Source organism: Carcharodon carcharias, chromosome 7 (genome assembly GCF_017639515.1).
Source record: "Carcharodon carcharias isolate sCarCar2 chromosome 7, sCarCar2.pri, whole genome shotgun sequence".
NCBI classification, from domain to species: domain Eukaryota; kingdom Metazoa; phylum Chordata; class Chondrichthyes; order Lamniformes; family Lamnidae; genus Carcharodon; species Carcharodon carcharias.
Window position 1 is genome coordinate 159,681,221 of NC_054473.1, and position 27,148 is coordinate 159,708,368.

Below are 27,148 nucleotides of genomic sequence, written 5' to 3' on the forward strand. Positions count from 1 at the left end.
GCATCGCGTCATCACTCCGCGACAGATCAGTGACGTCAGCGGCAGCCGGACCCGAGTCGGTTCCCAGGGAAACGCCGCCATTTGCTCTCTCTCCCTCCAGGAGCAGCTGTGTGATTCAACAAAGGCCAAAGCCCAAGCGGGTATGAGGGGATGATTCTGCTGACCGAAAAATAAAACAAAAAAAAACAAGAAACTGACCGTAAAGAATCAGGATAATCGAAAAAAAAACAAGAGAAGAGGGACCAATATTCAGTCGGGTTTCTCCTGATCCATGTTAGCGTCAGTCGAGTAACGGAGGAGGTGGCGCGTGTCAGCCGGGCTCACCGGCACGCATTGGCCGCCGCCCGCGTGCAGCCACAGAAACCCGTTTAAACCGAGTGCGTGACAGCAGCCGGAGCGGATCCCGGAGTGGGCAATGTGTGAGGCTGAGGAGGATTACACCGAGCAGCCGCTGGACAGGGCGGCGGCCGCAAGGTTAGAGAGTGACGGGGGAACCCATTCATTTTTACAGAAAAGCTTTGTTGTCGACCGAGGTCCCTAATATACATACAATATGTGTTTGTGTGCATGCGCGTGTATATATATATATATATATATATATCATATGCACATATGTAATGTTTGTATATATATATATATAATATATATACACACATATTTAATGTGTGTGGTGTTGGGAACCTGGCCATTACTGCAGCATGACAGTCCGGGCTGCGGACAGCCGCTCGGATAACGTGTTGGAAACAAAACCAATCAGCTCCCCCGCCAGTTTTTTTCTGAAGGGGATGCCTCATGTAAATAGGCTTGAAAGATTAAATGAGGCACTGACCTTTTTTTTTCGTATTTTTTTCCCAGCAAGAATTAACTTGAAGCACACGCTATCATTTTCGTTAAGACAATAGAAACAGGTGAATGCAACGAAAATAAGTTGACAGAAGGGATGCAAATAAAAATATGGGGTAGCTTCAAATTCGGCTTGACATTGTAAACAAAGGGATTTTGCTGCTCAAGTTGTGACAATTACTGTTGCTACCTTTACACTATACCATTGAATCAAGCTCAAAAGGCTCAAATTCATCACCTGATGTTTGAGTAGTAACCAGAACTGTATCTTGCTAATGTGACAGCTTTTCGTTCTTGATGTTTCTTAGTATGTTATTCATTATCACTTAGTGAAAATTTAGCTTTGTGGTGCAAGACAAAAGGGTGATGTTACATGCCATTGTCAAACATTTTAGAAAAGAAAGAAAAGGATGAGAGCTTTATGGGAAAACAGGCCACTAATAGTACACTTAGGACACCTTACTCCCAACCTGACAAATGTATCTCCTGTAGTTTACATAATAGGCTTGGATGAAGAAGTTACTTTGATATTTTTGATTAATATATGGACAGAACTTTTGCCTTATCTGAAAGGCCTGGACTCTGACATTGCATCACTTCCTTGGTACTGCATTAGATCGTTAGTTTGGATAATGCATTTTAATCCATAGGGGCCTAAACTCTAGTCACATAGGAACAGGAGTTTGTTCTGCCATTCAGTGAAATCATGACTGACCTGTACCTCTACTCCATTTATCCTCTGTTATTTTGTTATATCATTAATACCCTGACCTAACAAAAATCTATCCATCCCAGTCTTGAGGATTTCAATTGATCCAGCATCCACAGTCTTCTGTGGGAGAGAGTTCTAGATTTTTGCTAGCCTTTGTGTGGATTAGTTTTAACCCAGAGATGAGTGGCCAAGCCATTCGAAACCCACTGTGTAGTAATTATTCCAGAAACACATTGTATTTGATTTTGTTCATGGAGATGTAATTTTTATTAAGGCTTCATTTATTTATCAAATATTTGGTTACATTTTGCAGTTGTAAAGCATTCAATACATCAAGTCTCTTCAGTTATCAACTGTTCTGCCTGTATCACACTAACTGCTTACTGCATTAACCATTTTATCCAAATTTGAATTGGTTCAGAAAAAGTTCATGGGATATCTCTAAATACTTAAGTTTTTAAAATTTTACAATACAATAATTTTACAAAATTTTACAACTTTCTGTAGTGTTGCACAGAAATGTATGAAATGCAAGGACAGTTCTGCCGTGTTGGTCATTCGAGTTGGAGATGCGTTTTGTAAGTAAGTATCAAAGTATTCAATTGCAAATTTCAAAACATAAGGATTTTTCTATACAATAAGTTGTCAATGCAAAGGAACATAAGACCAGTAATAGGCCATTCAGCCCATCTAGCCTGCTGCAACATTTAATTAGATCATGGCTGATGTGTGCCTTAAATCCAGATTAAATACACTACAACTGAGGATAAAGGGATGTTGTCAAAAGTATGGAGGTTGGAATGAAAACTTAAAAGTTAAGGAAGATGAGAGAGGTAAACCAGGGAATCGTTGATAGTTAACTTTACATCTGTTGGGAAATGACTAAAATCTATAATTAATTTAGGGTGATTAAAAACCTTGAAAATTTTCTTTTGATCAGAGAGCGCCAGTGTGGATTTTTAAAGGGTAGGTCATGTTTGAGAAATCTGAAATTTGTGAAGAGGTGACTAAAAAAGTGGCCAGGGGAATGTCCATGTATGTTACATATAAGAACTTGCAGAAAGCATTTAATAAATTTCTTCAGAAGAGACTTAGATAAAGTTGAAGCTCATGAATTGAAGGCAAATTCTTGACTTGGTTAGGAAACTGGCTGAGCGGAAGGAGACGGACAGTAAGAATAATGGACAGCTACTCTAATTGGCAGCTTGTGACTGGTGGTGCCCCAAAAGGATCCATGTTCGGACCTCAATTATTTGCAGTATTCATTAACAACATTGGGATAGAAAGCTGCATATCTAAGTTTGCTGATGTTCCAAAGATAGGCAGATTGTATACAGTGTAGATGAAAGTATAAAGTTACTAAGAGATATTGATAGATTAAGTGAATGGGCAAAGCTATGTCAAATGAATTTCAATGTAGGCAAATGTGAGGTCATCTACTTCAGGCCTAAAAAGCATACAACTGGATACTTTGTAAATGGTGAAAAGCTAGAAACAGTGGAGGTCCAAAGAGACTTGGGCATCCAGGTGCATAGATTATTAGAATGGTACAGAAAATAATCAAACAGCTAATGGAATGCTGGCCTTTATATCTAGTGAAATAGCATGCATGGTTGCAGAAGTCATGTTTCAGCAATACAAAGCCGTACTTAGACCACACTTGGAGTATAGTGTGCAGCTCTGGGCACGATAGCTTAGGAAGGTTGTTTCGACTTTAGAAAGAATACAGTGTAGACTTAAATTAAACCTTGGAGTCCAAGGATTGTTCTATGAGGAGAGATTAGACAAACTAGGGTTGTATTACTTGGAATTTCGATGGTTAAGTGGTGATGTGATAAAACTTTCAAGGGATTAAGGGAATCAAAGCATCAAAGAGCCCTGGCAAAATTGAAACCAATGGAAATCAGTGCAACCCTCCACTGGTTGGCCCTCCTCTGGGAAAACTGCTTGCAATGGGGCTGGGATCATTCCAGCCCTTGTACATGAATCACGCAGAGATAGGAAGCAATTAGAAAGGCAACCGGCATTTAATTTTTTTTGCAAGTGGGTTGGAATATAAAACTAAGGAAGTCTTACAGCAGTTATAAAGGGCTTTGGTGAGACCGCATCTCGAGTACTGTGTACAGTTTTGGTTTCCTTACCTAAGAAAGAGTATGCTTGCTTACAGAGGTTGCAACATAGTTACCTGGGATAAAAGGGCTGTCCTATGAGAAGAGATTGTGTAAAATAGATTTATATTTTCTGGAATTTAGAAGAATGAGAGGTAATCTCATAAATCTATGAAATTCTTGGATTTGACAAAGTAAGGCTGAGAGAAATAAAATCAGGAAACGCTGGAAAAATTCAGGTCTGGCAGCAACTGTGGAGAGAGGTACAGAGTTAACATTTCAAGTCCAATATGGACTTGAAATGTTAACTCTTTTTCTCTCCCCACAGATGCTGCCAGACCTGCTGAGCTTTTCCAGCATTTTGTGTTTTTATTTGAAATTCCTAGAATTCAGTTTTTTGCTTTTAGATACTGAGAGATTGTTTTGGAGAGTCTAGAACCAGGGGTCACCATCTTAGGATAAAGGGTTGGCTATTTTGGCCTATGATAAAGAAAAGTTTCTTCATTCAGGGGATTGTGAATCTTTGGCATTCCCTATTCCAGAGAGATGTGAATGTTCAGTTGATGAGCATATTCAAGACTGATATTGATAGATTCTAGGGTGTTAAGGGAATGAAACGATAAGGCAGGAAAGTAGAGTTGATGTGAAAGTTTAGCCATGATCATATTAAACATTCACTCCCTCCACCATTGACACACAGCGGCAATAGTGTGTACCATGATACAAGATGCATTGCAGCAACTCACAAATGCTCCTTCAACAGCACCTTCCAAACTTGCTACCTCTACTACTGTACCTAGAAGGATAAGGTCAATAGAAGCATGGGAACACCTCCACCTGCAAGCTCCCCTCTAAGTCATACAACACTCTGACTTGGAACTATATTGCTGTTCCTTCACAGTCACTGGGTCAAAATCCTGGAACTCCCTAACAGAAGTGCAGGTATACCTACACTAGATGGACTGCAGCAGTTCTCCTCCACCTTTTCATGGGCAATTAGGGATGAACAACAAATGCTAGCAATCTCATGAAAGAATAAAAATAATGACAAAGCAGGCTCAAGGGGACATATGAGCTACTCCTGTTCCTGTTTCTCATGTTCTTTTGATGTGAGTTTTAGACATGGAAGCATTGAATTAAAACACACAAGGAAATTATGTTGAGTTTGTACAGAATTTTGGTTAGCTCACAGTTTGAGTAAATTGTGCTGTTCTAGATATAATACTGAATTACAGGAAGGATACTGGAACCGGAAAAAAGGGTACAGTGAAGATTCACTAGAATGATACCAAGATTTCTGAAGAAAGGTTTGAAAAATTAAGGCTTTTCCTGAAACAGAAAGTTATGGCTTTCAGATTTATAATGGTTTTGAGAGGATACCTAGTGAAAGTTTCCATTGGTAATCAAAAACAAGGGGACTAACATAAAGTGTGGGTATGACTAAGGGGTAAGGTGGCATGCTGGTTTTGTTATTGGTTTAATGGTTTGGACTAATAATTTGGAGGCGTGAGTTTAAATCCCACCATAGCAGCTGGAGAATTTATTAAATAAAATCCGAATCAAATGCTTTTGTCAGTAGTGATGACCATGACTGGATTATTGTAAAAACTTATCTGGTTCACTAAGTCCTTTTAGGGAAGGAAACCTGCTATCCTTATCTGGTCTATACATGTCTCCAGTGATGTGGCTGACCTGGAATGGCCTAACTGTTACCAATACTCAGTTGTATTCAAGAAGGCAGCTCACCACCCTCTTCTCAGGGACAATTAGGGATGGGGCAATATATACTGGTCTTACCAGTGACATCCACATTGTGGGAATGAATTTTAAAAATGGATTTCCATCTTTATACTACTTAGTTCATTTAGACTAATTGTAATTGTTGATTAATGGCATCAGAGTGTACCTGAAAATTCAGAATGCTTCAACTTTCCACCAGTAATGTTTATTTATTTTCTCATTCAGATCCTGCTTCAAAGAATACTTTGTACACAAATTCCGTGCCATGCTAGGGAAGACCCGCTTAATTTTTCCTGGAGAACAGGCAAGTAATGCAAAGGGGGATATATAAGAACATGTCCTAGGTTAGAACTTTTAGCTCGGTGTGTGCCTGCGCACCCGACCCGATCGGACATGAAATCACGCAATATTTCGGTCAGCAGGTGCAAGCAAAATTTGGAGCGCACCGCTGACAATTAAGAGGCCAATTAAGGTAATTAAAGGTGCAATGGTCTCTGATTTTTCGTGGTCCGTCTAAGCTTACAGTTGGCAGACGGGCAAATCAGACAGGCAGACTTTGCATTTCTCATGAAACCTCATCCAAGTGCGGGATGAGGTTTCCGTCATTAAATGAAAGAAGAATAAAAATCTGTGGGCAGTATTTTTATCATGTATATGTTCAGGTGACTGATTGTGGCGCTTGCATATTTTTTTCCTGATTTTAAAAGCTTTACTTAATGATTTTCAGGTCTTCAGCACCTGAGGCAGCTCTCTGCCTTTTGTGAGCTTTCTGTCAGTGCTCACCCGCGCCCATGCTGACATCAACACCCACCTTCTTCCTGCCCCCACCCCAGCAGTGTTGAGCTTCCCAGCATGCGTTTCATGCTGGTTGGCAGTTAATTGGCCAACCAGTGTGAAATCGCGGTCGACGGTTCGTTCCTCGGCCGATTCAGGCCTGCCAATTGCACCTGCCCGCTGACCTAAAAATTCTGTCCCTAGTTCTGGATTTAAAATGAACTTTATTATACAGTCTAGGTTGAGGACATGATAAGTCATTATATTGGGAACAGTGATTATAACAGTTGAACCTGAAACTTTTCAGCAGAAGCTACTAGATAGTAATAAAAAATACTGGAAATACTTGGCAGGTTAGGCAGTATCTGTGGAGAGAGAAACAGAGTTAACGTTTCAGATTTGTAACCTTTTTCAGAACTGTGATAAGTTTAAAAATTAGTAGTTTACTGCGTTGTGATTGGGAGCTGATTTTCTTTTTCTTATCTCTAGCAAAGAAATACTAGGGAAAATTGTAATATCCCTCCTGTGACCCTTTGCTAAAGTCAAGTGGCTTGGATTAGACCGGGGATCGAACCTGGGACTCACCTGGTCTACAAAAGGCTCAATGGGCAGTGAATTTCCACACTAAGCTATCAGGGGATCTCCATTAGTGAACTCTGATTTCACCAATGCATTTGTGTTTCTTTTGGCAAAAAAAATGACACGGATGCAATGGGCTGAATGGTACCTTTGCCATAAATGTCTATGGTTTTATGTGAAATAATTTTTAAGTTGACAAAACTAGATCTATGCTCATTTCTGAGGAATAAGTAGTGTCTACCAATCCTGAAATTGTTAACCTAAAGCTAATTTTTTTGGAGGTACTCTGCATTTGCTGAACTGCTAATTGGCAGAACTTGTAAGGATAACCAGAAATGTCTGTGTTTCTCCCCTTGATCTTTTTGCTATTTTTTGTACAGGTCTTGCTGGCATTATCAGGTGGTCCCACATCTAGTGCGATGCTTTGCCAGGTTCAAGAGGTACACTATTACAATTAATATCAATTAATATTATTTCTTTCTCAATAATGCTCCACATGTGGTAAAGTAAATAATTAATAATCATTTCTTAATGTCTAGGGTACTGCATTCCTTTGGTCAGATGCATGAATATGAATGCAATACTTTGTAAGTGTTATTAATTGATTTGTAATCCCAACGAAATAAACATTTTACATTTTTCTGCCAGTTTAGCAGTACTTGCTACTCTTATAGAATCATAGAATGGTTACAGCCAGAATATGACCAATTGGCCCATGGAATCCATGCCTACTCTCTGCAAGAGCAATTTAGCTAGTCCAGTTCCCTGCCCTTTCCCTGTAATCCTGTAATTTTATTCTCTTCAGGTGCTTATTGTCTTTTGAAAGCCACAATTGAATCTACCTCCAATACCCTCTTAGGCAGTGCATTTCAGATCATAACGACTTGCTATGTAAATAAGTTTTTCTCATGTCAGTTTTGGTGTTTTTTGTCAATCACCTTAAATCTGCGTGCTTTGGTTCTCAATCCAACTGCCAATAGAAACCATTTCCCGCTATCCACTATTTATGGATCCAACATGATTTTGAGCACCACTATCAAATCTCCTCTTGATCTTTGGGTTTTTAAGTCCCTCATTGAAGCTATACTCGTGAATCTTTTCTAGACCCTCTCTAAAGCCTTTGTATCTTTCCTGAAGTGTGGTGCTAAGAATGGAACATAATTATTCACTTGAGGCCTAACTAGTGTTTTATAAAGGTTCACCATAACTTCCCTGCTTTAGGACTCTAATAAATATATTTATAATGCCCATGATCCCGTATGCCTTTTTTACCATTTTCGCAACCTACCCTGCTGCCTTTAATGATTTGTCTGCATATATCCTTGCACCACCTTTAAAATTGTACCGTTTAGTTTTTATTGTGACTTCTTGTTCTTCCTACAAAATTGTGTCACTTCACATTTGTCTGCTTTAAATTTCATTGGCCACGTATCCACCCATTCCACCAGCCTGTCTGTCCTCTTGACATCTATCGCTATCCTTCTCACAATTCATAATATCTAGTTTTGTGTAATCTGCAAATTTTGAAATTGTGCCCTGTAAACTGTAGCCTGAGCCATTAATATATATCAAGAAAAGCAGCAGCCTTAGTGCCAATCCCTTGGGAAACATCACTCTGTATCTTCCTCCAGTCTGAAAAACAACCATCTCCCAATACTATTTCCTGTTAGTGCTTTTAAGATTGGTTTGTTTATTAAAAGGCAACATTTTAATTATAGTTGGTTAATTCAGAAATTTGATTAAGCTCCAGTGTGCCGAATATTTTTAGTTGAAGTTAACCAGTTTTCATGACTATTTATAGTACACTATTACGACTGGGAGGCTCCCTCCCCCACCGATCCCACACGCCAAGGACAAAATTCTGCCCATAGAATATAACAGCAGGGAGATTATGCTGGAACTATACAAAACATTAGTTGGCCACAAGTTGAGTACTGTGTGCAGTTCTGATCACCTCAATACAGAAAGGACAGAATTGCATTAGAAAGGGTACAGAGATTTATGAGGGTGTTCCCAGGGCTGGAAAATTACAGCTATGAGAAAAGGTTAGGACAGGCTGGGATTGTTCCCCTTGGAACAGAAGAGGCCGAGGGGAGATTTGTTTGAGATATATAAAGTTGTGAGGAGCCTGGATAGAATGATTGCAAAGGGCATATTTACTTTGGCAAAGAGGTCAGTGACTAGGGGGCATTGATTTAAATTGATCAGAAGAAGGATTAGAGGGGAGATGAGGAAAAAACTTTTCACCCAAATGGTTGTAGGGATCCGGAAGTCATTGTCTGAAAGGATAGTAGAGGCAGAAATCCTTAAATCATTTAAAAGGTGTCTGATTAAGCACCTGAAGTACCATAATCTGCAGGGCAATGGACCAAATACTGGAAAGTGGGATTAAGCTGGGTGGCTTGTTTTCCAGCTGGTGCAGACACGAGGGGTCAAGTGCCTCGTTCTGTGCCATAACCTTTCTGTGATTCTATTCTATGATTACTTTGAAATCTTGATTGAATAAAGATGAAATTACCATTAATTGTTTTTAAACTGAAGCAGAAACTGCTTTTAAAAAATCTATATTGTACTGTTAAGCAATAGATTTATATTAGCAAAGTATAATAGATTCTTGTTTCTTTTAGGGTTTGTGTAGAGAAGCTCCAAAGAAGTTGCGGTTTTCTCCTGGGATAGTCCATATAGATGGTAGAGTATTGCTTATTTTCTGACTTTTTAAGTAAAAGGACATGTGGGTAATTTTAGTTTTTTTCATTTCCATGCTTTCAACTGAAATTGATGTACTATATACTGCATTTTAAGAAAAATCACTAATTATTGATAAAGGTTATGCTACCGTGTGGAGCATCTGATTTTTGGAGGAATAAGGAAGGGACATTGATGGATTGAGTGTCAGTCTCTTGGATTTACTGTTATTGATATTAAAACCAAAAGAGTACTTTGATAAAATGGTGAGAAAAACATACAAATTTTCTTAAAGGCATGAACAAAGAGATGAGCTTTAAAGGTTTTCGAAGTAATAGGGAGAGGTAGCAAGGCAGTAGAGGATTGGAGAGAACATTCCAGATGGATGAAGGCTACACTTGATAAAAGTGGAGAGAGAAGAGGAATATGAAAACAAGACCACAGTTGAAGTGCAGGGCTGTAACATAGGTTGGGATTTAACACTGAGATGGTGGCCCCCACCCAGTGGCTGGAAAGTTGGCTGTGTCCCCGTCTCCACCAGCCCTGGAAGCCCTGATGCTATTTTGTGTGGCTCGGGCAATTTGTTCCCCCACTCAAAGGAGGATGTCCCACCTCCACGAGCTGCCTTCCAATCAGAGAGCTGGCAGCTCTTCCGTCTCAGCAGCGTCACCAGGACCGGTGGCCACTCTGGGACTGAAATAGCCCCCCGACCCAGGATCTCTGCTATCTCTTCCTTAGTTTGTGTGTGCAAATGCAATACATCCATCCAGGGATTTTATCTTTTCTAAATTTCATTAGTTTATCAATTATCTCTTTCCTTGCTATTTTGTATGTCTTTATATCTTTTTGGATCTTTTCAAATGTTTTGTCCAAGTTTTTGGTCTCCCTAGTAAATACTGAGGCAAAGTTACTTCGATATTTCCACTATTTTGTTGTCATTATCTGAGTTTATCTGGTGTATTGCCTGGGGTCCTGTTCTTTTCTTATTTATGTGTTTGTAGAATACTTTACTATTTTTAAATTCCTTGGTAAATGCATCTTCATCATTCCTTGCTTTCCGAATTGTATTTTTTAACTTCCTTCTTAACCTTTTCAATTTTTCCTTTTGTCATCCTCTCTATTGTCTGTATTATGCATTGAGAATAATTGAGTCTAGTGAATTGAGGCAGGCAATGTTGCAGAGATGAAAATAAACAAGGGAAAGCTATGTTTGTAATGTGTATGCATCAGCACCTCTTTTAAGTAAAAGGGAAATTGTTAATAATGCCTCTTTCTTGTCTCTCCTACAGAGGGAGCTGTGTGTGGACGGAGTCTGGAAGAAAGACGGGGAACTTTATCACAGCTGGAAGGCATGTTCCAAGCTTCAGGATTCCCCTACCATATGGTCTATTTAGAGGAGGTAATTTTTTTTTTCAAAGTATCTTCAAAATTCTGACCTTGTGGAGGTTTTAGGAATGGAGCCCATGAGATTTTATATTTTTAATCATAAGTAAAATGGGTGTTATTTATTTAAACATTTTCATTCTAATCTTGATTGCCTTTGTTTTGTAGGTGTTCAAATTGCCTAATTCTATGCTGCAGAGTGTTTCCTCCAGTCCAGCAAGCCATCACGGTGAGAATTACAAAGAGGCAGTGGATGGTTTTCTACAGAAGCAACGAGAGACACTTATTCATGCCGAGCAAAGACCTACAGTTGTGGAGCAGTTGAATGTCACACCTTCAGAAGACCAGGCTCAAACAAAACTTGCTCAACTCAATATCTGTGATCTTTTTAGTAAAGAGAATACTGTGAGCACCTTCTCAGAAACTTCCACTTATGGAAAATGGCCATTTAACTTGACACAAACAGAGGCAATAAAGGAACTGTTTAGTTCAATAAAGACACTGACCGCTAAAGAGGAATTGCTGCAAACATTACGGTAAAAAGTAATCTCTGATATTTCTTCATAGTAGATCTTAATATTATACCTTTAACATGAGATCATAATTTGCCATAGTAATCTCCAAACAGATACTTGTACTTGCATTGAACTTTCAGATTCAACTGTCCCATTTTATTCACTTTACCGAAAATGGATAATGCTATTTCTGTATTTAAAATCTCAGCAATTATTGTCCAGTGCCTTATCTGTTAAGAACACTAAAATGTACCTCATTAATTTTGTTAAAACAAGTAGTAGTAGTCTCTATTTACTGACAGTCTTGTATTTTCATTTTGTGTCTGATTGGCAAGGAATTGTAGAAATTTACAACATGGAAAGTGGCCACTTGGCCTGTCGTGCTGTGCTAGCTCTTTAGAAGAGCAGTCATGCTTAGTGTCATTTTCCTGCTTTTTGTCTCAACCTCAGGAACCTATCCAACTCCCTTTTAAAATTATTAATAGAATCAGCTTCCATCACATTTTCAATTAAGCCTTTCCAGAACCTGAGAACTCTAAGTGAAAACATTTCTCCTTATCTTCCCTAGATCTTTGCCAGTGATTTTAAATTTGTGATATCATGTTATTGATCCAGTTGCCAATGGGAATAGTTTTTTCTCTCTCTGCCAGGTCATCTCTTAATGTTTTCAGTTACAAGGAGAACTTTTCCAACCTATACTTATAACTGAATTCTTCATCCATAGTAACATCCTGGTAAACCTCCTCTGTACTTGTTCCAAAATCTTCTGTTTCTTCTTATCATCTCTCCCAAAGCTGCTGACATTTTGATAGGCATTGTTGCATGGGTGTAGATTCCCTTGTGGTATTATTAAGCTAAGCATCAATGGGGGCATCACAGCTGAGCCAAATCCATTCATAACTCGGCATTTGTTCCAGTGTACTTTCAAACAAGATTGTTAGACAGTGATGGTCCAATTTTAAGGCCCAAACTGCTTGTTCAGGCATCTTGTTGAACTATTCTTAGCAGACAACCCAAAATAGAAAAAAGAGCTTGAATTGATATAGTACCTTACACCGCATTAGGACATATCCTAAACAATTCACAACCTATGAAGTGCTTTTATAAGTGTAATCATTTCTGTAGTGTAGGAAAATAGTATGTCAAGCCTTTGTAATATAGATAGAAACCAATTGTTTCATTCTGGGTTTACATTTTTAAACACTTGGATAGCTAGGAAACCAACACATAGTGCTACTAAGATGTGATATTTACCTTGTTTACACTGACTGCAATTGAAACCAAAGGCTACTGTGACTAAATCATTGTGAACTTTATTCAAATATTTTATTCTTATCCAGCTTTTTAAGAAAACTTGTGAAATTGGATCATTTTGGCCAAGCTCTTGTACATGGATAATTCTTTTTTTTCCTGGTCTTTGTAGATTTTACATCTCTTAAACAAAATTTCTCAACAGACATCATCTGCTCTTGCATACTGCAAGGATCAAAGGTTACACAAAAATAATGCTGGGAGACAGCTGTACCCGACTGGCAGTAAAACTTCTGACAAATATTTCATTGGGACGTGGAGCTTCACTAGCTATTGATACAGTAAGGAGTAAAGCAAACTATCTGTGTAAAACTAAAAAATAATTTGACAGTGATGGATCTAGGCTGTAATAATTGCAAAATTCATCTTAAAATTGTATTGAAAGATAAGCAGTTAAACTAATTAATCATTACCAACATTTTATTTTTTGAAAAAAAGACATTGAAAAACTTGTGTATTGTAAATGTGCAGCCATAACTATGACCTTGGTTAGATTTTTATTTGTATGGGGCATTCTGAACAATGTAGCATATACTATCATTTAAACTGTAAACTTGTTTAGAACAAACTATGTTTGATGCCCCAAAATAATCAAATGTCTTGAAGAAAATCAGTATATATGCTACTTTTATTTCCTGGCATATCTATTAGATCATTTCTGTGTGCACTGCTGCTACTAGGTCGTTCATTCATTGTAGCAACTGTTAAAGAGGTGACTGGAAGAAAAACTGATGAATGAATAGATGTTTAAAAAATGGATAATCACTCAAAAGTGCTTATTGACCTGAGGGGTCATGAAAAATCATAACATTTATCTCTGGATGACAAAATATTGACTAAGAATATAAATGTGAGTGCCACACATGCATCCCAACAGAATTTAGAGATTGCATTTCTTTTGCAAGCAGCATTTCTGTAACTAAAAGCAGCTGTAGCAACTGTAATAATCTGTAGAATATTATGTTCTTCATTTAGCACCATACAGTAACTGAGAATATACACTGACACATGGACATCAAACTTTTAACCATATATCAGAAATTGTTTCCAAATATTATTCATTTCTGAACACAGGGATTCTCAGATAATCGCTATGGAGATATCATGATAGTTCGCCCAATGAGGGAATACTCGTCTAAAGAAATTGCTTTCTACAATAAACTTTTTGATGTTCCTAATATTTTCACTCCAGCATTAGATACAAAGGTAGGATGATCGATTGCACTTTTAGTGGCTGCAATGTCCTGTGTTAGTTCGATTTGTTTAAAGTTTAGTGTAGCAAAGTACATGTACAAAATAAGAGCTGTGCAGTAACGTTTAATGGCATTTATTTGTGACGCCCAGGAGATGATGTTTCAGAGCGGTTTTGTCATGGAGTTTAAGACATCTCAAGTACTGGTTGGGATAGGAGAAATATGTTCACATGCCACATAATTTTGAAATTAGCCTCTTAAAATTTTATAGACTAGCTACATACAATTTATTTTTATTTCCTACCTAGCCCACCCTCATACCCTTAATGGTAACCCATTGGGGAGAATTTTCTCCCTGTTGGGAGGGGAGGAGTGGGTGCGGGCTGGCACGCAGCTGATCGCCACCCGCGATTGGCTGCGTGCCGCCATTTTATGTGGGCGGGCTAATTAAGGCACTGAGCGCAGGTGGGGGGAGGAGGCTGTGTTGGGGCCTGGCTCTTTTGCTCATGCGCGCACAAGAGTGCAGAAATCTCCCTGGGGTGCAGAGCTGCCTCGGAGCTTAATTCCATTATGAAAAATTTAAATGAAGAAAACAATTTTTTCAGACATGTCCCATTATGTGACAATGGCACATGAGCTGGGACATGTCAATGAATTTTAATTAAAAAATTTATTTGATTTATAAATCCTTCATGAAACCTCATCCCGCCTGTGGATGAGGTTTCATGATAAATGTAAAGGCCGCCTGGGTTCTTCGTCTGCCAGCCAACCTTAAGGTTGGACGGGCAGCTCTGTTAAACCCTTGACAGTTCGGCAGGCGCGCAGCCAACTCTGGTGTGCACCCGCCGAAGATTGCAATGACACGCAGTAACATCAAGACACATACCTGGCATCACTGCACGTTATTTTACGCGTCAGCGAGCGGGGCCCGCCCCTGCACGCCAACCCGAAGATTCAGGCCATTATTTCAAATGGATTATCACCTCTGGTAAAGTAGCAGAGGGATGTGGTTAGTGTGTATACAGTAATTCCTCAAATTCAAACAGTAATTATTGCCAAACAAGTCAGCAAATTACTTATTGCCTGGGCTTTGTCAGATAATTACTGTTAAAAGAAGGCAACACCTATCAACAGTGTAATGAAAAAAAAATTAAACCAAGTATTTGAAAAATGCTGCATGAATACCAAGTTCTTTTAATGTGGCTTCGCACAAAATTGATATAGTGTCAGTACGGCACAAAATGAGGCCTTTCAGCCCATCAAGTCCATGCTGGCTCTCTAGAGCAATCCACTCAGTCACGTTCCCCAACTCTGCCCGCAGCCCTGCAAGTTTATTTCCCTCAAGTGCTGTCCTATTTCCTTTGAAATTATTGATTGTCTCTGCTTCCACTATCCTCTTGGGCAACAGTTCAGGGTCATTACCATCTGTTGTGTGAAAAAAGAAAAGTTCTTCCACACAGCCACATCCATCTCCTTCACCAACCATAGTCCTTGTATGATCAACTGATGGGAACAGCATTTCTCTGTCCACTTGATTTAAACCTTTCATTATCTTGTACACCTCTAAGAAATCTCCTCATAATATTCTTTGTTCCGAGGTGAATAACCCCAGCTTCCCAAACCTAACCTTGTAGCTAAAATCCCTCATCCCTGGAACCATTCTGATAAATTTCCTCTGCACCATCTCAAGGATCTCAAATTCTTCCTTAAGTGTGATGACCAGAACTGGACGCAATACTCTAGTTGTGTAATAATCAGAGCTTTATTAAGGTTCAGCATAACTTTCCTGTTTTTGTACTCAATAGCTCTGTTTCTGAACCTCAAGATCCCATATGCTTTGCTAATTACTCTCTCAATATACTCTGCCACTATCAAAGATCTATGCACATGAACCCCCAAGGTGCCTCTGTCCCTGCACAGTCTTCAGAACTGTGCAATTGAGTCTATATCCGAATTTTGTAGAATTACTAGTTCATTAAGAAAATAAGAGTTTGAACAAAAGGTTACTTGTCTAATCCACATGACAAAATCTGCTATTCTCTTTCCCAGGCCAATGATAAAGCTAGCATCCATCGACTAACTGAGAGTTTTGTGAACAAATTACAGACTGATTTCCCGTCTACTGTAAGCACTGTTTACAGGTAAGAATTATCTGCTTTCTGATTTGGATAAATATATCTGTAATAAGTAATAATGTCTTCCCAAACATTTTGTGTATGTGCAGTAAATTGTGGGAATCTGGAACAAAAGGCAGTAGTGTGCTTTTTAACATGTTTCTGAACATTGATTTTCAATATGACGTCCTCATTTCTCACCTCCAGATTTTCTCTCCTTGCTACATTTCTAAGGTTGTGCACCCCTGCATCAGAGTGAGAAAGTTAGCCTGCTCGCACATCATTTTATTTCTTGGGATGTGGGCATCACTTGCGAAGCTAACATTAATGCCCATCCCTAATGTAATGCAGTTCATGTGTTTTAGATACGCTCATGGTATTGTTAGGGAGGGAGTTCCAGAGTTTCCACCCAGCGATAGTGAAGGAATAGTGATAGATTTCCAAGTCATGATGGTGTGTGGCTTGGAGGGGAACTTGCACGTGGTGGTGTTGCCATGCACTTGCTGCCCCTGTCCTTCGAGGTGGTGGAGATCACAATTTTGGAAGGTGTTGTCGAAGGAACATTGGTGAGTTGCTGCAGTGCATTCTGTAGATGATGCACATTGCTGCCACTGTGCTTGAGATGGTGGATTGAATGCCAGTCAAGTGGGCTGCTTTACCTGGATGGTGTCAAGGTTCTTGAATGCTGTTGGAGCTGTACCTATCAAGTCAAGTGGAGAGTATTACATCACACCCATGACTTGTGCCTTGTAGACAGTGGACAGTTTGTGTGTGTGTGTGTGTGTGTGTGTGTGTGTGTTTGAAGGTGGGGGGGGGTGGTGTCAGGAGGTGAGTACTCGTTGTAGAAAGCCCAGCCTTTGACCTTCTCTTATAGCCATGGTATTCATGTGGCTGGTGCAGTTAAGTTCCTGGTCAATGGAAACCCCCAAAACGATAAAGATTGGGGATTCATGGACAGTAATTCCGTTGAACATCGAGAGGAGCTGGTTGGATGCTCTCTTGTTGGAGATGATTATTGTCTGGTACTTGTGTGGCGTGAATGTTACTTGCCACTTATCAGCCCAAGCCTGAATCTTGTTCAGGTCTTGCTGTATACAGGCATGGACTGCTTCAGTATCTGAGAAGTTACAAATAGAACTGAACATTGTACAATCATCAAGGAACATCCCCACTTCTGACTTTATGATGGAGGAAAAGTCATTGATGAAACAGCTGAAGATGTTGGGCATTACCCTGAGGAATTCCTGCACCGATGTCCTGGTGTTGAGATGACTGGCCTCCAACAACCACTGCCAACTTCCTTTGTGCTAGGTATGATCCCAGCTAGTGGAGAGTTTTCCCTCTGATTCCCATTACAGAACACAAACTTAGCATTGGTGAGCGGGTTATTGATGAGTAATTGCCACTTGATAACAGAGTCAATTATACTTGCTATCACATTGCTGATTGAAATTATGCTGATGGGGCAGTAATTGGCTGGATTAGATTTGTCCTGCTTTTTGTGGACATGACATACCCCTAGTTAATTTTCCATTTTGTTGGGTGTTAGAACAGTTTGGCTAGGGGTGTGGCTAGTTCTAGAGCTGCCAGTTCTAATGTCAGCTGAAAGCCAGCCAATGCACAAGAGCAGCCCACTGGAAACTCCCCATCCAGTTTTCCTCCTCTTCTACTTGGATGACTTTAGCCTTCATTCATGGCCAAGTTGGTTGAGATCAGGAACACAGTGGAGTAAGAGGGACCTCAAATATACTGCTGAAGCATGAATATCCTTGCCAAATTTTATATTTCCTTCCCAAATTAGTATCAGATTATAGACAACAAAGAAATGTGAATATATGGTATAATAGTTTGCTGTAATCTCAGTTTTAAGCCTTTTTTCTTGTAGGACCAGTGAGAAGCTGAATACAGCTTGCTGTGACTTGAATTGTACTGAACAGATGGAGAAATGTCTGCTGTGTCTCTGTGCTATGGACACTAAAGTAGGTATGTCATACATATTAAATATTCTCTTTAAATGCTGTTGATGGATGCCATACAGACAGTGTAAGTGTAATAATGATGAGGTAATTTCTAATGTTTCTATATTCAATTCTTTTCTCTTTCCTTAGTTCCTTAAAATATAAACCAGTCCTAACCTAGAAAGAAGCTTAGACCCTCTTATGGGTAGACATAGACTAGTGATTTTCCAACAGATAGAACAGATAGAAACTAGTTCACAATTAAGGGATGCAGAATATATTAATTGTTGAAATTATTTATGTAGGTTAGGAAATATCACGTGAGGCACTGGAAATTCTATGATTGGATTTTTAAAAATCATTGAATTTGTTATTTTCTCAAGAGGAAGCCTCAGCATTTCATGCTACCCTATTATCAGAAAAACTATCACTCAAGCAGTCTCCCGACCAGATGCCCGTTAAAGAGGTTACTGAGCAACCCTGCTGTGGTGGTGATGGAGAGGAACAGAAAGGAAAATGCTGTGGTGCACACTCCGAAGCATGCTATTCAACAGGCAGGTAGGTCCTTACAAACAATGAAATGCCTTTAGAAAGAAAAGTTGCAGAGAAATCTGTAACTCTTGTCTGATTCTCATCCTCCTATTAACAAAGTGGAAAAGTTAGATCAATGTGAAAGCTGTAAGCTTCCTTTCTTGATTTTTATTTATAATGAATTCTGTTTCCATCCAAGGCTAATGGGAATATGATACAGTCCAGTTATAGTTATAATTTAAGAGACTTAAGATTTGTGTAAAATGTCAAAATACGTGCAAATTCTGAAGATAGAAATGGCAATAGAAACGTTCAATACAGATTGAGCAGAAATTTCCCCCAATTAACATTAGGAAGATCGAAACTATGATCTTTGGTCCTTGCCATAAACTATGTTCCCCATCCACTGATTCCAACTGCTCCCTGGCCTCTGTCTTAGGCTAAAATGGACTATTTGCAACCTCACTGTCCTATTTGAGCATCCAATCCAATCTCTTCATCACCAAGACCACCTCCATAATATCACGTGCCTAAACCCATCTGCCGCTGAAACTCCAATCCTTGTTTTTGCTACCTCCAGCTTCGACCATTTCAGTGCTCTCCTGGCTGTTGTCCCATCTAATACATTCCAAAATCTTGAGCTAATTCAAAGCTCTGCTGCCTAAGTCTTGGTCAACCATGGCCACTGTACTTGCTGATCTATATTGGCTCCTGGTCCACCAACACTTCAAATTTATAATTCTCATCCTTGTGTTCAGTTCCCTCCATGGTCCCAACCTTCATTATCCCTAATGTCCTCTAGCTCTACAATCCTTTGAGAACTTTGTGTTCTTCCAATTCAGATCTCTTGCATATCCCAGATGTCTTTGCTCCACTGTTGATTGCTCTGATTTTCACTGTCCTGGGCCTAAACTCCAAATTTCATCAAGCTTTTGCCTACCTGTCCTAATATCTCCTCCTTTGGCTTGATGTCAACATTTTCTGATTTATTTCCCGAAAAACACATTGGGACATTTTATCCCCGTAAAAGACACTATGGGTAGGATTTTCGGGTCATTGGGCGGGTGGGCCTGGGAGTGGCCGGAAAACGGTCCACCGCCTGAATTAGCTCCCAACCACAATTTCACCAATTAACGGCCAGCCTGCCTGAAAGGCGCGTTGAGAAGGTCAACACTGCCGGGGTGGAGGTGGGAGGAATGCGAACGCAAAAGTCTGCACATGCACAGGGGGCGCACACCGAAAGTTCCCTGAAGGCAGGGAGCTGCCTCAGGAAACTAAACAATTTTAAAATCAAAAATAAATATTTTTAAAATTTGAAAAAAATGCCCCAACATGGGGCTCACTCACAATAACATGAACAGAATAAAAATTCTGCCCTAGAATTTGTTTATTTTTTATTTAATTGTGGAAACTTCAACTCGCTGTGGATGAGGTTTGCTAAAAAATCAATAGGCCGCCTAGCTAATTTGCCTGCCCGCCAACCATAAGGTTGGATGGGCAGCAAAAAATATATTTAAATTAATTGATTAAGGGCCTTAATGGGCCTCTTAATTGTTTGTGGGCATGCTGCCAACTCTCTCACACGCCCGCCGTCCAAAATATCATGCACTATTTTACACCCAATTGGGTCAGGCACACGTCCGCCTGTGGGATGTAAAATCCTGCCCTATGTAAATCAAGGTGTACTTGCAAACTAGTTTAACCTCTGAATTACCATGAACAGCAATACAGGAGACCCACAAATATATTGTAAGTTGATGCGTAGGGTTTTCTACTGAAGTAATTTAAACGATTCACATTGTAGCAGAGCTCAATCAGGTACAAATGCTCATAAAATTCATGTTGTTGAACTAAAGCACACCAAATATATCTTATTTGGAAACTGATCTGATTGAATTCTCCAACTTTATCTGCACTTTCCCAACCTGTAATCTCATCTCAATTGTTACTAGAACCTTTTGTTAGTAATATTTATTTCCTTCCTTGGATGAGGTTACTACAGCTTGGTCAAAATGGTGGGCGGGCACTTTCTAACAGGACTCTGCAAATGTCACTCAGACGTAGACAGTGACCCTAAAATGGTCTTTGTTACTGCCTTACATTCTGATTTTCAAAGCATAGACATGATTGAAATTTGGAATTCGTTGAGGGAACCATAGACTCAATCTGCATCTTATCTGTTGCACAACAGTCCCATGCACATGCGGTTTATAATTACAAAACTGAGATATCTATTTGGTACTTTTAATATGAATAAGCTACCAAGAGGGGATTAGGGTGTCTTGATTGTAGTACTGTATTTCTTATGAAGTCAATTTTCAATATGTTGCTGTGTCAAAAGTAAATTTCATGACGTGTAAACTCTACTAAGTTACTTACCAATTAAATTTTATTTACTATTTCAGTAGTAATAGAACCACAGATCTGCTCTCACTGCTATGTTACAGCTGCAGACTGACTGTCAAAGATATGGTGAGTCAGATTGTAAAATCCAAATTTTATTGTAATTTCTGCATTGGTTATAAGCACCACTTTCATAATGTTGTTCCTTAAGATTAGAAAATTTAGACTGTAAATTGCATTTCAGTTTTTTTTGTGCTGCATATCCAATCAAAAAAACTCCAATAGACTGTCTTTTTGCATCCAAAAAGGTTGTTTTATTTTACTGGGCTAAATGGTTACAATGTAAAATTTGTTTTTTGGAATCTTCGTATGGCATATATGCAATTGTGTGTGAATCATGCATGGAAAGTTTTTGCCACACTTTTATCTAATTGACTTAAAAAATATAAATATATATATATATATATATATATACACACACAAACTGTATACACAACCAACACACTGCCTACAATATTACCTAATTAGGTAAGACCAGCAGAGATGTGTAAACTCCAAGCAGGAATTGCAAAACCACTACCATTTACTAACTGTTATGGGCCTGAAAACTAACCCCTTGAATTGCTTGAGATTTTATTTATTGATTTCAGCTACAAACTGGAACACTAACTGTACAAAATATACAGTTATAAAAACAAACATAAAATTAATCTTTGTGGGGGTTTGGGGGGGGGGGCGGGGTTGGTGGTGGCGGGGGCGGTGGCATATTACCACATGTCACTGTAATATTAATTATTGTATCGTAGAAATGCCAAGGACTATGTCTCACCTATTCTTTTTCTCTCCTTCAATAAATGTCAGTCTTACATTGAACCATTTATAACTGTTTTGATTGTTAATTTTGCAGGTGTCGCTGGATCTGCTACCACAATATGTCCTGTCTGAAGCAGAACGCAGAAAGCGCAGGTGAATTTACACATACTAAATTCAAATGCTGAAGGATGCATTTAAACGATTTATTTATAAACCAGTCTAGATAACATTGTAATTAGATTTCCATCTTGAGTTTTTATTTAATAGAGTTTTCAAACTTTTGTATGTGAATAACAATTTAGTTAGTCTTCTTACCAAGTATCTTTGTTGGTATCATTATATCTCTGGCCCCTCAGCAGTAGTTTAAAGTCTTGTAATCTTATCCTAGTTAAAATGCTTTATGCATTTGCTTTATGCACATGCTGTGTGTCTATTGTGCAAGTAGTCATAATTCTTGATTTGTATTCTTTCTGGTGGGCTGTACAGGGATGTGAAATTTCCACCATCTGGCAGAATTCTAACTTTTGGATAATGGAATTCCACCCTTAATATTCTTTCCCACCCCCCCCCCAGCTGCCGATGCCTCCTCCCATGCAGCCAAAGTTGGGAGGACAGAGAATCGGCGAGCCGGTAAAATCTCTGTTAATAACGATGCCTGGAGCAGGCTTGGGGGAGCTGTTATTCCTCTCACTGGGAGGGTGCACTCTGCTGCTGGCAGTTGAATAAAGTAGCAGCTAAGGGAGGGGGACAGCAGAGCTCGAGTTTCCGTAGGCTTTGACAGGGCATTGGGGGTGGTGTGGGGGAGCAGCAGAATCTGAGTGTGCATGGGGTTTTCGGCTCGCCAGGAGGAAAGGAGGAACAGTAGAGCCCCAGTCTCCACAGGGTGTGGGAGCTGTGGAGCCTGAGTCTTGGTGAGGTTTGGTAGGCTAGAGTATGATGGGGAGCAGTGGAGCCTGAGGGAAGCGGAACTACTGAATGAAGAATGTTTGGGAAGAGGGGCTGCTGAGTGAGCGGAGAGGGGGGCAGTTGGGAAGAGGCGTGTGTATGGTGCGGGGGAGGGGCTGATTGCAATGTGTGTGAGGGGTTAGAGGGATTTTGGTGATTTTATACAAATGCATTGATCCACTTGAAGTCTAATAATTCCATCCATTTGAAGTGGCCCAGAAGTTATGATTACATGATTCCTTGTCAAAAAAAAAACATTTGGACCTTTTTATCTTCAGCCACTCTCATTTCTGGTTGTTTCATAAGGTCTTGCATTCACTAAAGCTGAAAGAAATGGGCTTGCACCTGATACACAACTTCAGTGACGTTGAAACCTTTCAATAACGTTGAATTTATTCCTCTTGAAGCTGCAAAACTTCTGTCCCAGCACAACTACAACTTTGAAAGGAATTGGCTTTTTCCCACAAGAAGTGCAGCCTCAGAGTCTAAGCCATCTTTTCATAAGTAAGCCCTTGCTCCCTACAAACCAAAGTATAATGTGGCATTGCCCAGGGACAAACCATGTTACTTGAAATTGCTCACTGCAAATGAGACGAGCTGTCTCAGCCTTCTTATTCTTCAGATAACAGAAGAATATCACTTTCAGACAATTGACAGCAATAATCTACAAATCATATTTATTACAAGTATAAATAATGAAAGGTTAGCACAGCAGGCTCCACTTTCTAACGTAAAAAAAATGAGCTAACTCCCAATGACATGAAAACCAGATTAGCAACAATGATATAGAATTTCAACCTGAGGTGTCGACCACCATGGCTTGTGTACATGGTCATTACAGTGGAAGAAGAAATGATAGAAGGCTGCTGCACATATTTCTCTGCCTAGACTTAAGGTAGTAAATCAACCCCTACCTGTGGAGATGTTGTATAGGAGATTCCTTGCTGTGAGATCTGGGTTACTTTAGCTTATACCAAGTATTTAAAATGGCAATCAATGGTTGTTATAACATGGATGAATTTCTGCATTAAATTCATCATTTTTACTGGCGGAGATGTGGAGATTGTAACTTGCCTGCTTTCATGAATGAAAAACAGTGAATCTGTAATTTAAGCTAACAAAGTATATAATTAAATTTGGATTTAATGATTTGGCACTTTCATACCTCATATTGTGCATAAGATTATATCAATTACCATTTCCATTAAATGTGATTTATTTTAGAGCCCAAGTGAGGGAACAGATCCAGGAGTTCCTGTTGGCCCCTGAGGAAGAAACAGATACTATCAGCTCCTGATCAGCCTGCCTGAAATTAACAATAAAGATAAAGAAGACATCTTGCAGAATCTCTCCGATTATATACATAATTATGCATTTAGCTTGGAATGAGCAATGAATTTATCATGGATTGTAACTCACCTAGTTGTCATTCTGGCACAAGGTGAAGTTCAGATAATCACACACCTATGGCTTCCTTGTTATTGTTCAACTGCTCATGGTAGGAGTTCCCAGCAGCCACTCCAATGCAGATGTACCTAAATGTTACACTCGTCATGGTGACGGTTTATGTTGATTTATAATCATGTTTTGTATTATTTACTTGGTGCTGCTATTAAAAGTTAAACCTAACTTTAAATGTAATGTCTGTAAATATCAGTTTGTTGGAATATTAAATTCAAAATTGTTCTCAAATTTAGTTTGACATAAGGCTTTCTGATACAAATGAGGAGGGATAATGTATTGTGCCATCCCAGATGAGATATTATGTGAGGCAGATCAAGAACAGATTCCCCTTACTTTACCCTGCGTGTTTTAACCTTAATCTCAAAAAAGCACTCCTGTATCAGTGTGTTCCACATTTTGTCAAACCAAATTCTCATGATTGTCAAACTTGGATAAATGATCCTACAAACACAGCTGTTATGTTTGCTATTCTGTCTAAGTCAAAGGGAAAGCAGATTCTGACAGTTTCAAAAACTTATTTACAGTATTCCTGTACAATCAAAATTGTCATTTTTTCTTTGTAAAGCTTGAATAAACTCAAACATACAAACATAATTTATAGCTCTATAACCAAACATCCGTCTACCACTTATAAGCATTTCTATTTGTATAACGGGGGCTATCGTTTGTGAAAGCATCTTGAAGACGAAAGCTAACTTGCTTTCCTTTAAGCATCACTGAAAATCTGACCCTGAAGGGCTGGATTTTCTTTTGCTATCCTGCCCTAAATTGGGTGGGATATTGGTAAAAGGGGAGGGAAACTTGGCTGAAAAGGCTGATTATAGTGTTCCCCCACACTCTATTCTTCAGCCAGGAAAGCAGCTATTGCTCCTCTTCATTTTCACCTGTGTTCATTAAGCCATTGAAACAATGTTGGTAAAGTTAAAATTGGCAAGTAAATCTCACCAAAAATTACAGCTGTTCTCTGCATACAGAAACATAAAACTGCCTCTGAACTTGTAAATAAATACAAACATAATTGAGAATAGCCTTATTTTTAATGTTGTAAAATGTAGCATAGATTGAAATGAATGTCATCATGAAAGATTGCAAATAACTTCAGACAAGGAAAGCATAAATGGATAATATTGACATTTTTCTGTTAAAACTCACTTTTAAACTTTAATCGCCATCACTCTGATGGTTATTAATTTGAGAAAAGTTTACTTATCGGTATAGACATTAAATTAACCCTAGGGTTTCATTACCCTAACTAGGTGTGCAGGAGTCTGATTTCATGAATGAGGAGGAGAGGATAAATAATCCTAATATACAAGACAAAATGTTTATTTTGTAAAGGTTTTGTGGTGAGTTTAGCTTTCCCTGCAGTAACTAATTTTAACGGGGGTGGGGAGGGGTGGTATATGTTTTTCTAATCCTACAATGACTACATGCCCAGAAATTAACTAGATTTTAAAATAGTTGACAGAATACAAATAAAATGATCAAGTACACAGAGATTGGCAATTTTAACTTTTCCAGGTGGGTTGTGACTCAACACTGGAAAGTATATACTGGTAATTTTGTATAACTGAAGATTCTGTTTATTGTATCAATTACTAAATGAGTAATTTTGTAGTTCTAAAATGTGTACTGTGAAAACAGGGTCATTTTTAAACAAAATCTTCTGAAATTCAGTGTTTAAAATTTAATTTAGTAGGTGAAGTAAATCCAAGTGGGGTCTGTATATATTTCTGCAAGCTTGATAGTCTAATGCTGGAGTGAATGATTAGGAATTGGAATGAAAGTTTGTATCTACAGCAAATCCGTGATGTTATTTGAGTTAACTGAGAAAATGTGAATGCTTCTTCATAGCAAGAAATGTTATCAGACAAGTCACTAAACTTGTATTCCAAGTGGCTTGAAATGAGCTGTATACCAGTTTAAATAGATTATAATATGCACTTCAGCAAACATCTGGATAATTTAAATTGCATGCCTAATTCAATTGACCAATCGTAAATATTTTGAAGAGAATGCTTACAAAAAAGTACTGAATAGTGTAATTCCTTTAAAATTAGTGAAGTTGCTGAAAGATTGAATGTTGATGTTACATTAGCTGTAGCAGCCTCTTAGGGGCAGCATTGAGTTGTGAAACATACCAATTCTGCAATAAAATTTGACCACTAGAAGTAATGCCATTTAACAGGATGTGGATATGTTTATTTTAATCAGTTCCTAATATTGGTTTGCAACATTTTCCATAGAATATCTTGAAAAATATAAGTACATTTTAAAATTGTGTGTGTCTACTTACATGGTACTGACCTACAATATACATGCCTTATTTTTCCACTGGATTGCACAGATTATTATTAAATTTACACTTATTAATTCATCTTGGATGAAAGTGCAAAGTGGGGAGTAACCAATTGGTAGCCCATTTTATTCTCCACCTGATTTTGACTGCAATGAAAAGAAAATCAGACAGTGAACCCACCTGATGATTCGCTGTCACCCATTTTGTGTTACTGTGCCTGACAAATTTATACCCATTGAATCTTGGAGGACAGGTAACCTGACTTCCTTGGAGTGTTCTGGTTTAGGGAGAAAGTGCAAAATTTAAATACAACTATTAGTTTACTGCAAACACCTTTTTCTATAGATCCTCATGTGAATAGTAGCTATTTCTGCTGAATAAATCAAATGTGAAAATATTGGTTGATTATATAAATGCTTTTCATATAAATAAATAATGAAATATTTGTATTTGAGTGTCACCACCTGTATTTTTTAAAAACTTCATGCTGACAAGGAATTTAGTCTATTAAAATACTTCTGATTGAATACTAAGGATTTCTCTTAACACAAAATCTTGCAGAGGAGATATGGTGCCTAAGAGTACAGATTATAAATCCACACGTTGAAGAGATTTGCAATCCTACTCTTAAGTATAGATTACATTCCAACCATTTCAGTGGTAGCAGTTTTATTGTAGTTATTTAACTTTTTAAGTACTCCTCCTTAACAGTCACTAAATTGAAACAGGTTGTTTATGAGTTACTGATTTTATAGGATTAGAGTTACATGACCTATTTTGCAGTACTAAATGTTTTAAATAAAGCTTTTCAATAGAATTTTATACAACTGCAATCATT

General features: G+C 38.6%; 1 protein-coding gene across 6 annotated transcripts; it reads left to right on the forward strand.

The window, feature by feature from the left end:
• The first annotated feature begins 78 nt into the window (after positions 1–78).
• On the forward strand, positions 79–26,186 carry ctu2 (cytosolic thiouridylase subunit 2 homolog (S. pombe)). Of its 6 annotated transcripts, none has more exons than XM_041192761.1 (15): positions 79–474; positions 2,063–2,137; positions 5,629–5,707; positions 7,137–7,196; positions 9,384–9,444; positions 10,731–10,840; positions 10,993–11,360; positions 12,796–12,931; positions 13,725–13,856; positions 15,893–15,984; positions 17,843–17,940; positions 18,299–18,473; positions 20,852–20,918; positions 21,697–21,755; positions 23,772–26,186. In XM_041192761.1, exons 1-15 carry the CDS (start codon positions 416–418, stop codon positions 23,842–23,844), a joined length of 1,644 nt encoding a protein of 547 aa, XP_041048695.1. In that variant the 5' UTR covers positions 79–415; the 3' UTR covers positions 23,845–26,186. The 6 variants fall into 6 exon arrangements, 4 of the variants coding, with proteins under 4 accessions (XP_041048695.1, XP_041048696.1, XP_041048697.1 ...); XM_041192762.1 differs by having other exon boundaries at positions 20,855–20,918; XM_041192763.1 differs by lacking the exon at positions 79–474 and adding an exon at positions 895–908.
• Positions 26,187–27,148: the final 962 nt, after the last annotated feature.

Coding starts and splice junctions, on each gene's coding strand:
- ctu2 (XM_041192761.1), top strand. CDS start 416: ATGTGTGAGGCTGAGGAGGATTACACCGAGCAGCCGCTGGACAGGGCG. Junction 475..2,062: donor GACAGGGCGGCGGCCGCAAG/GTTAGAGAGTGA, acceptor AACTTTCTGTAG/TGTTGCACAGAAATGTATGA. Junction 11,361..12,795: donor GAATTGCTGCAAACATTACG/GTAAAAAGTAAT, acceptor ATTTCTCAACAG/ACATCATCTGCTCTTGCATA.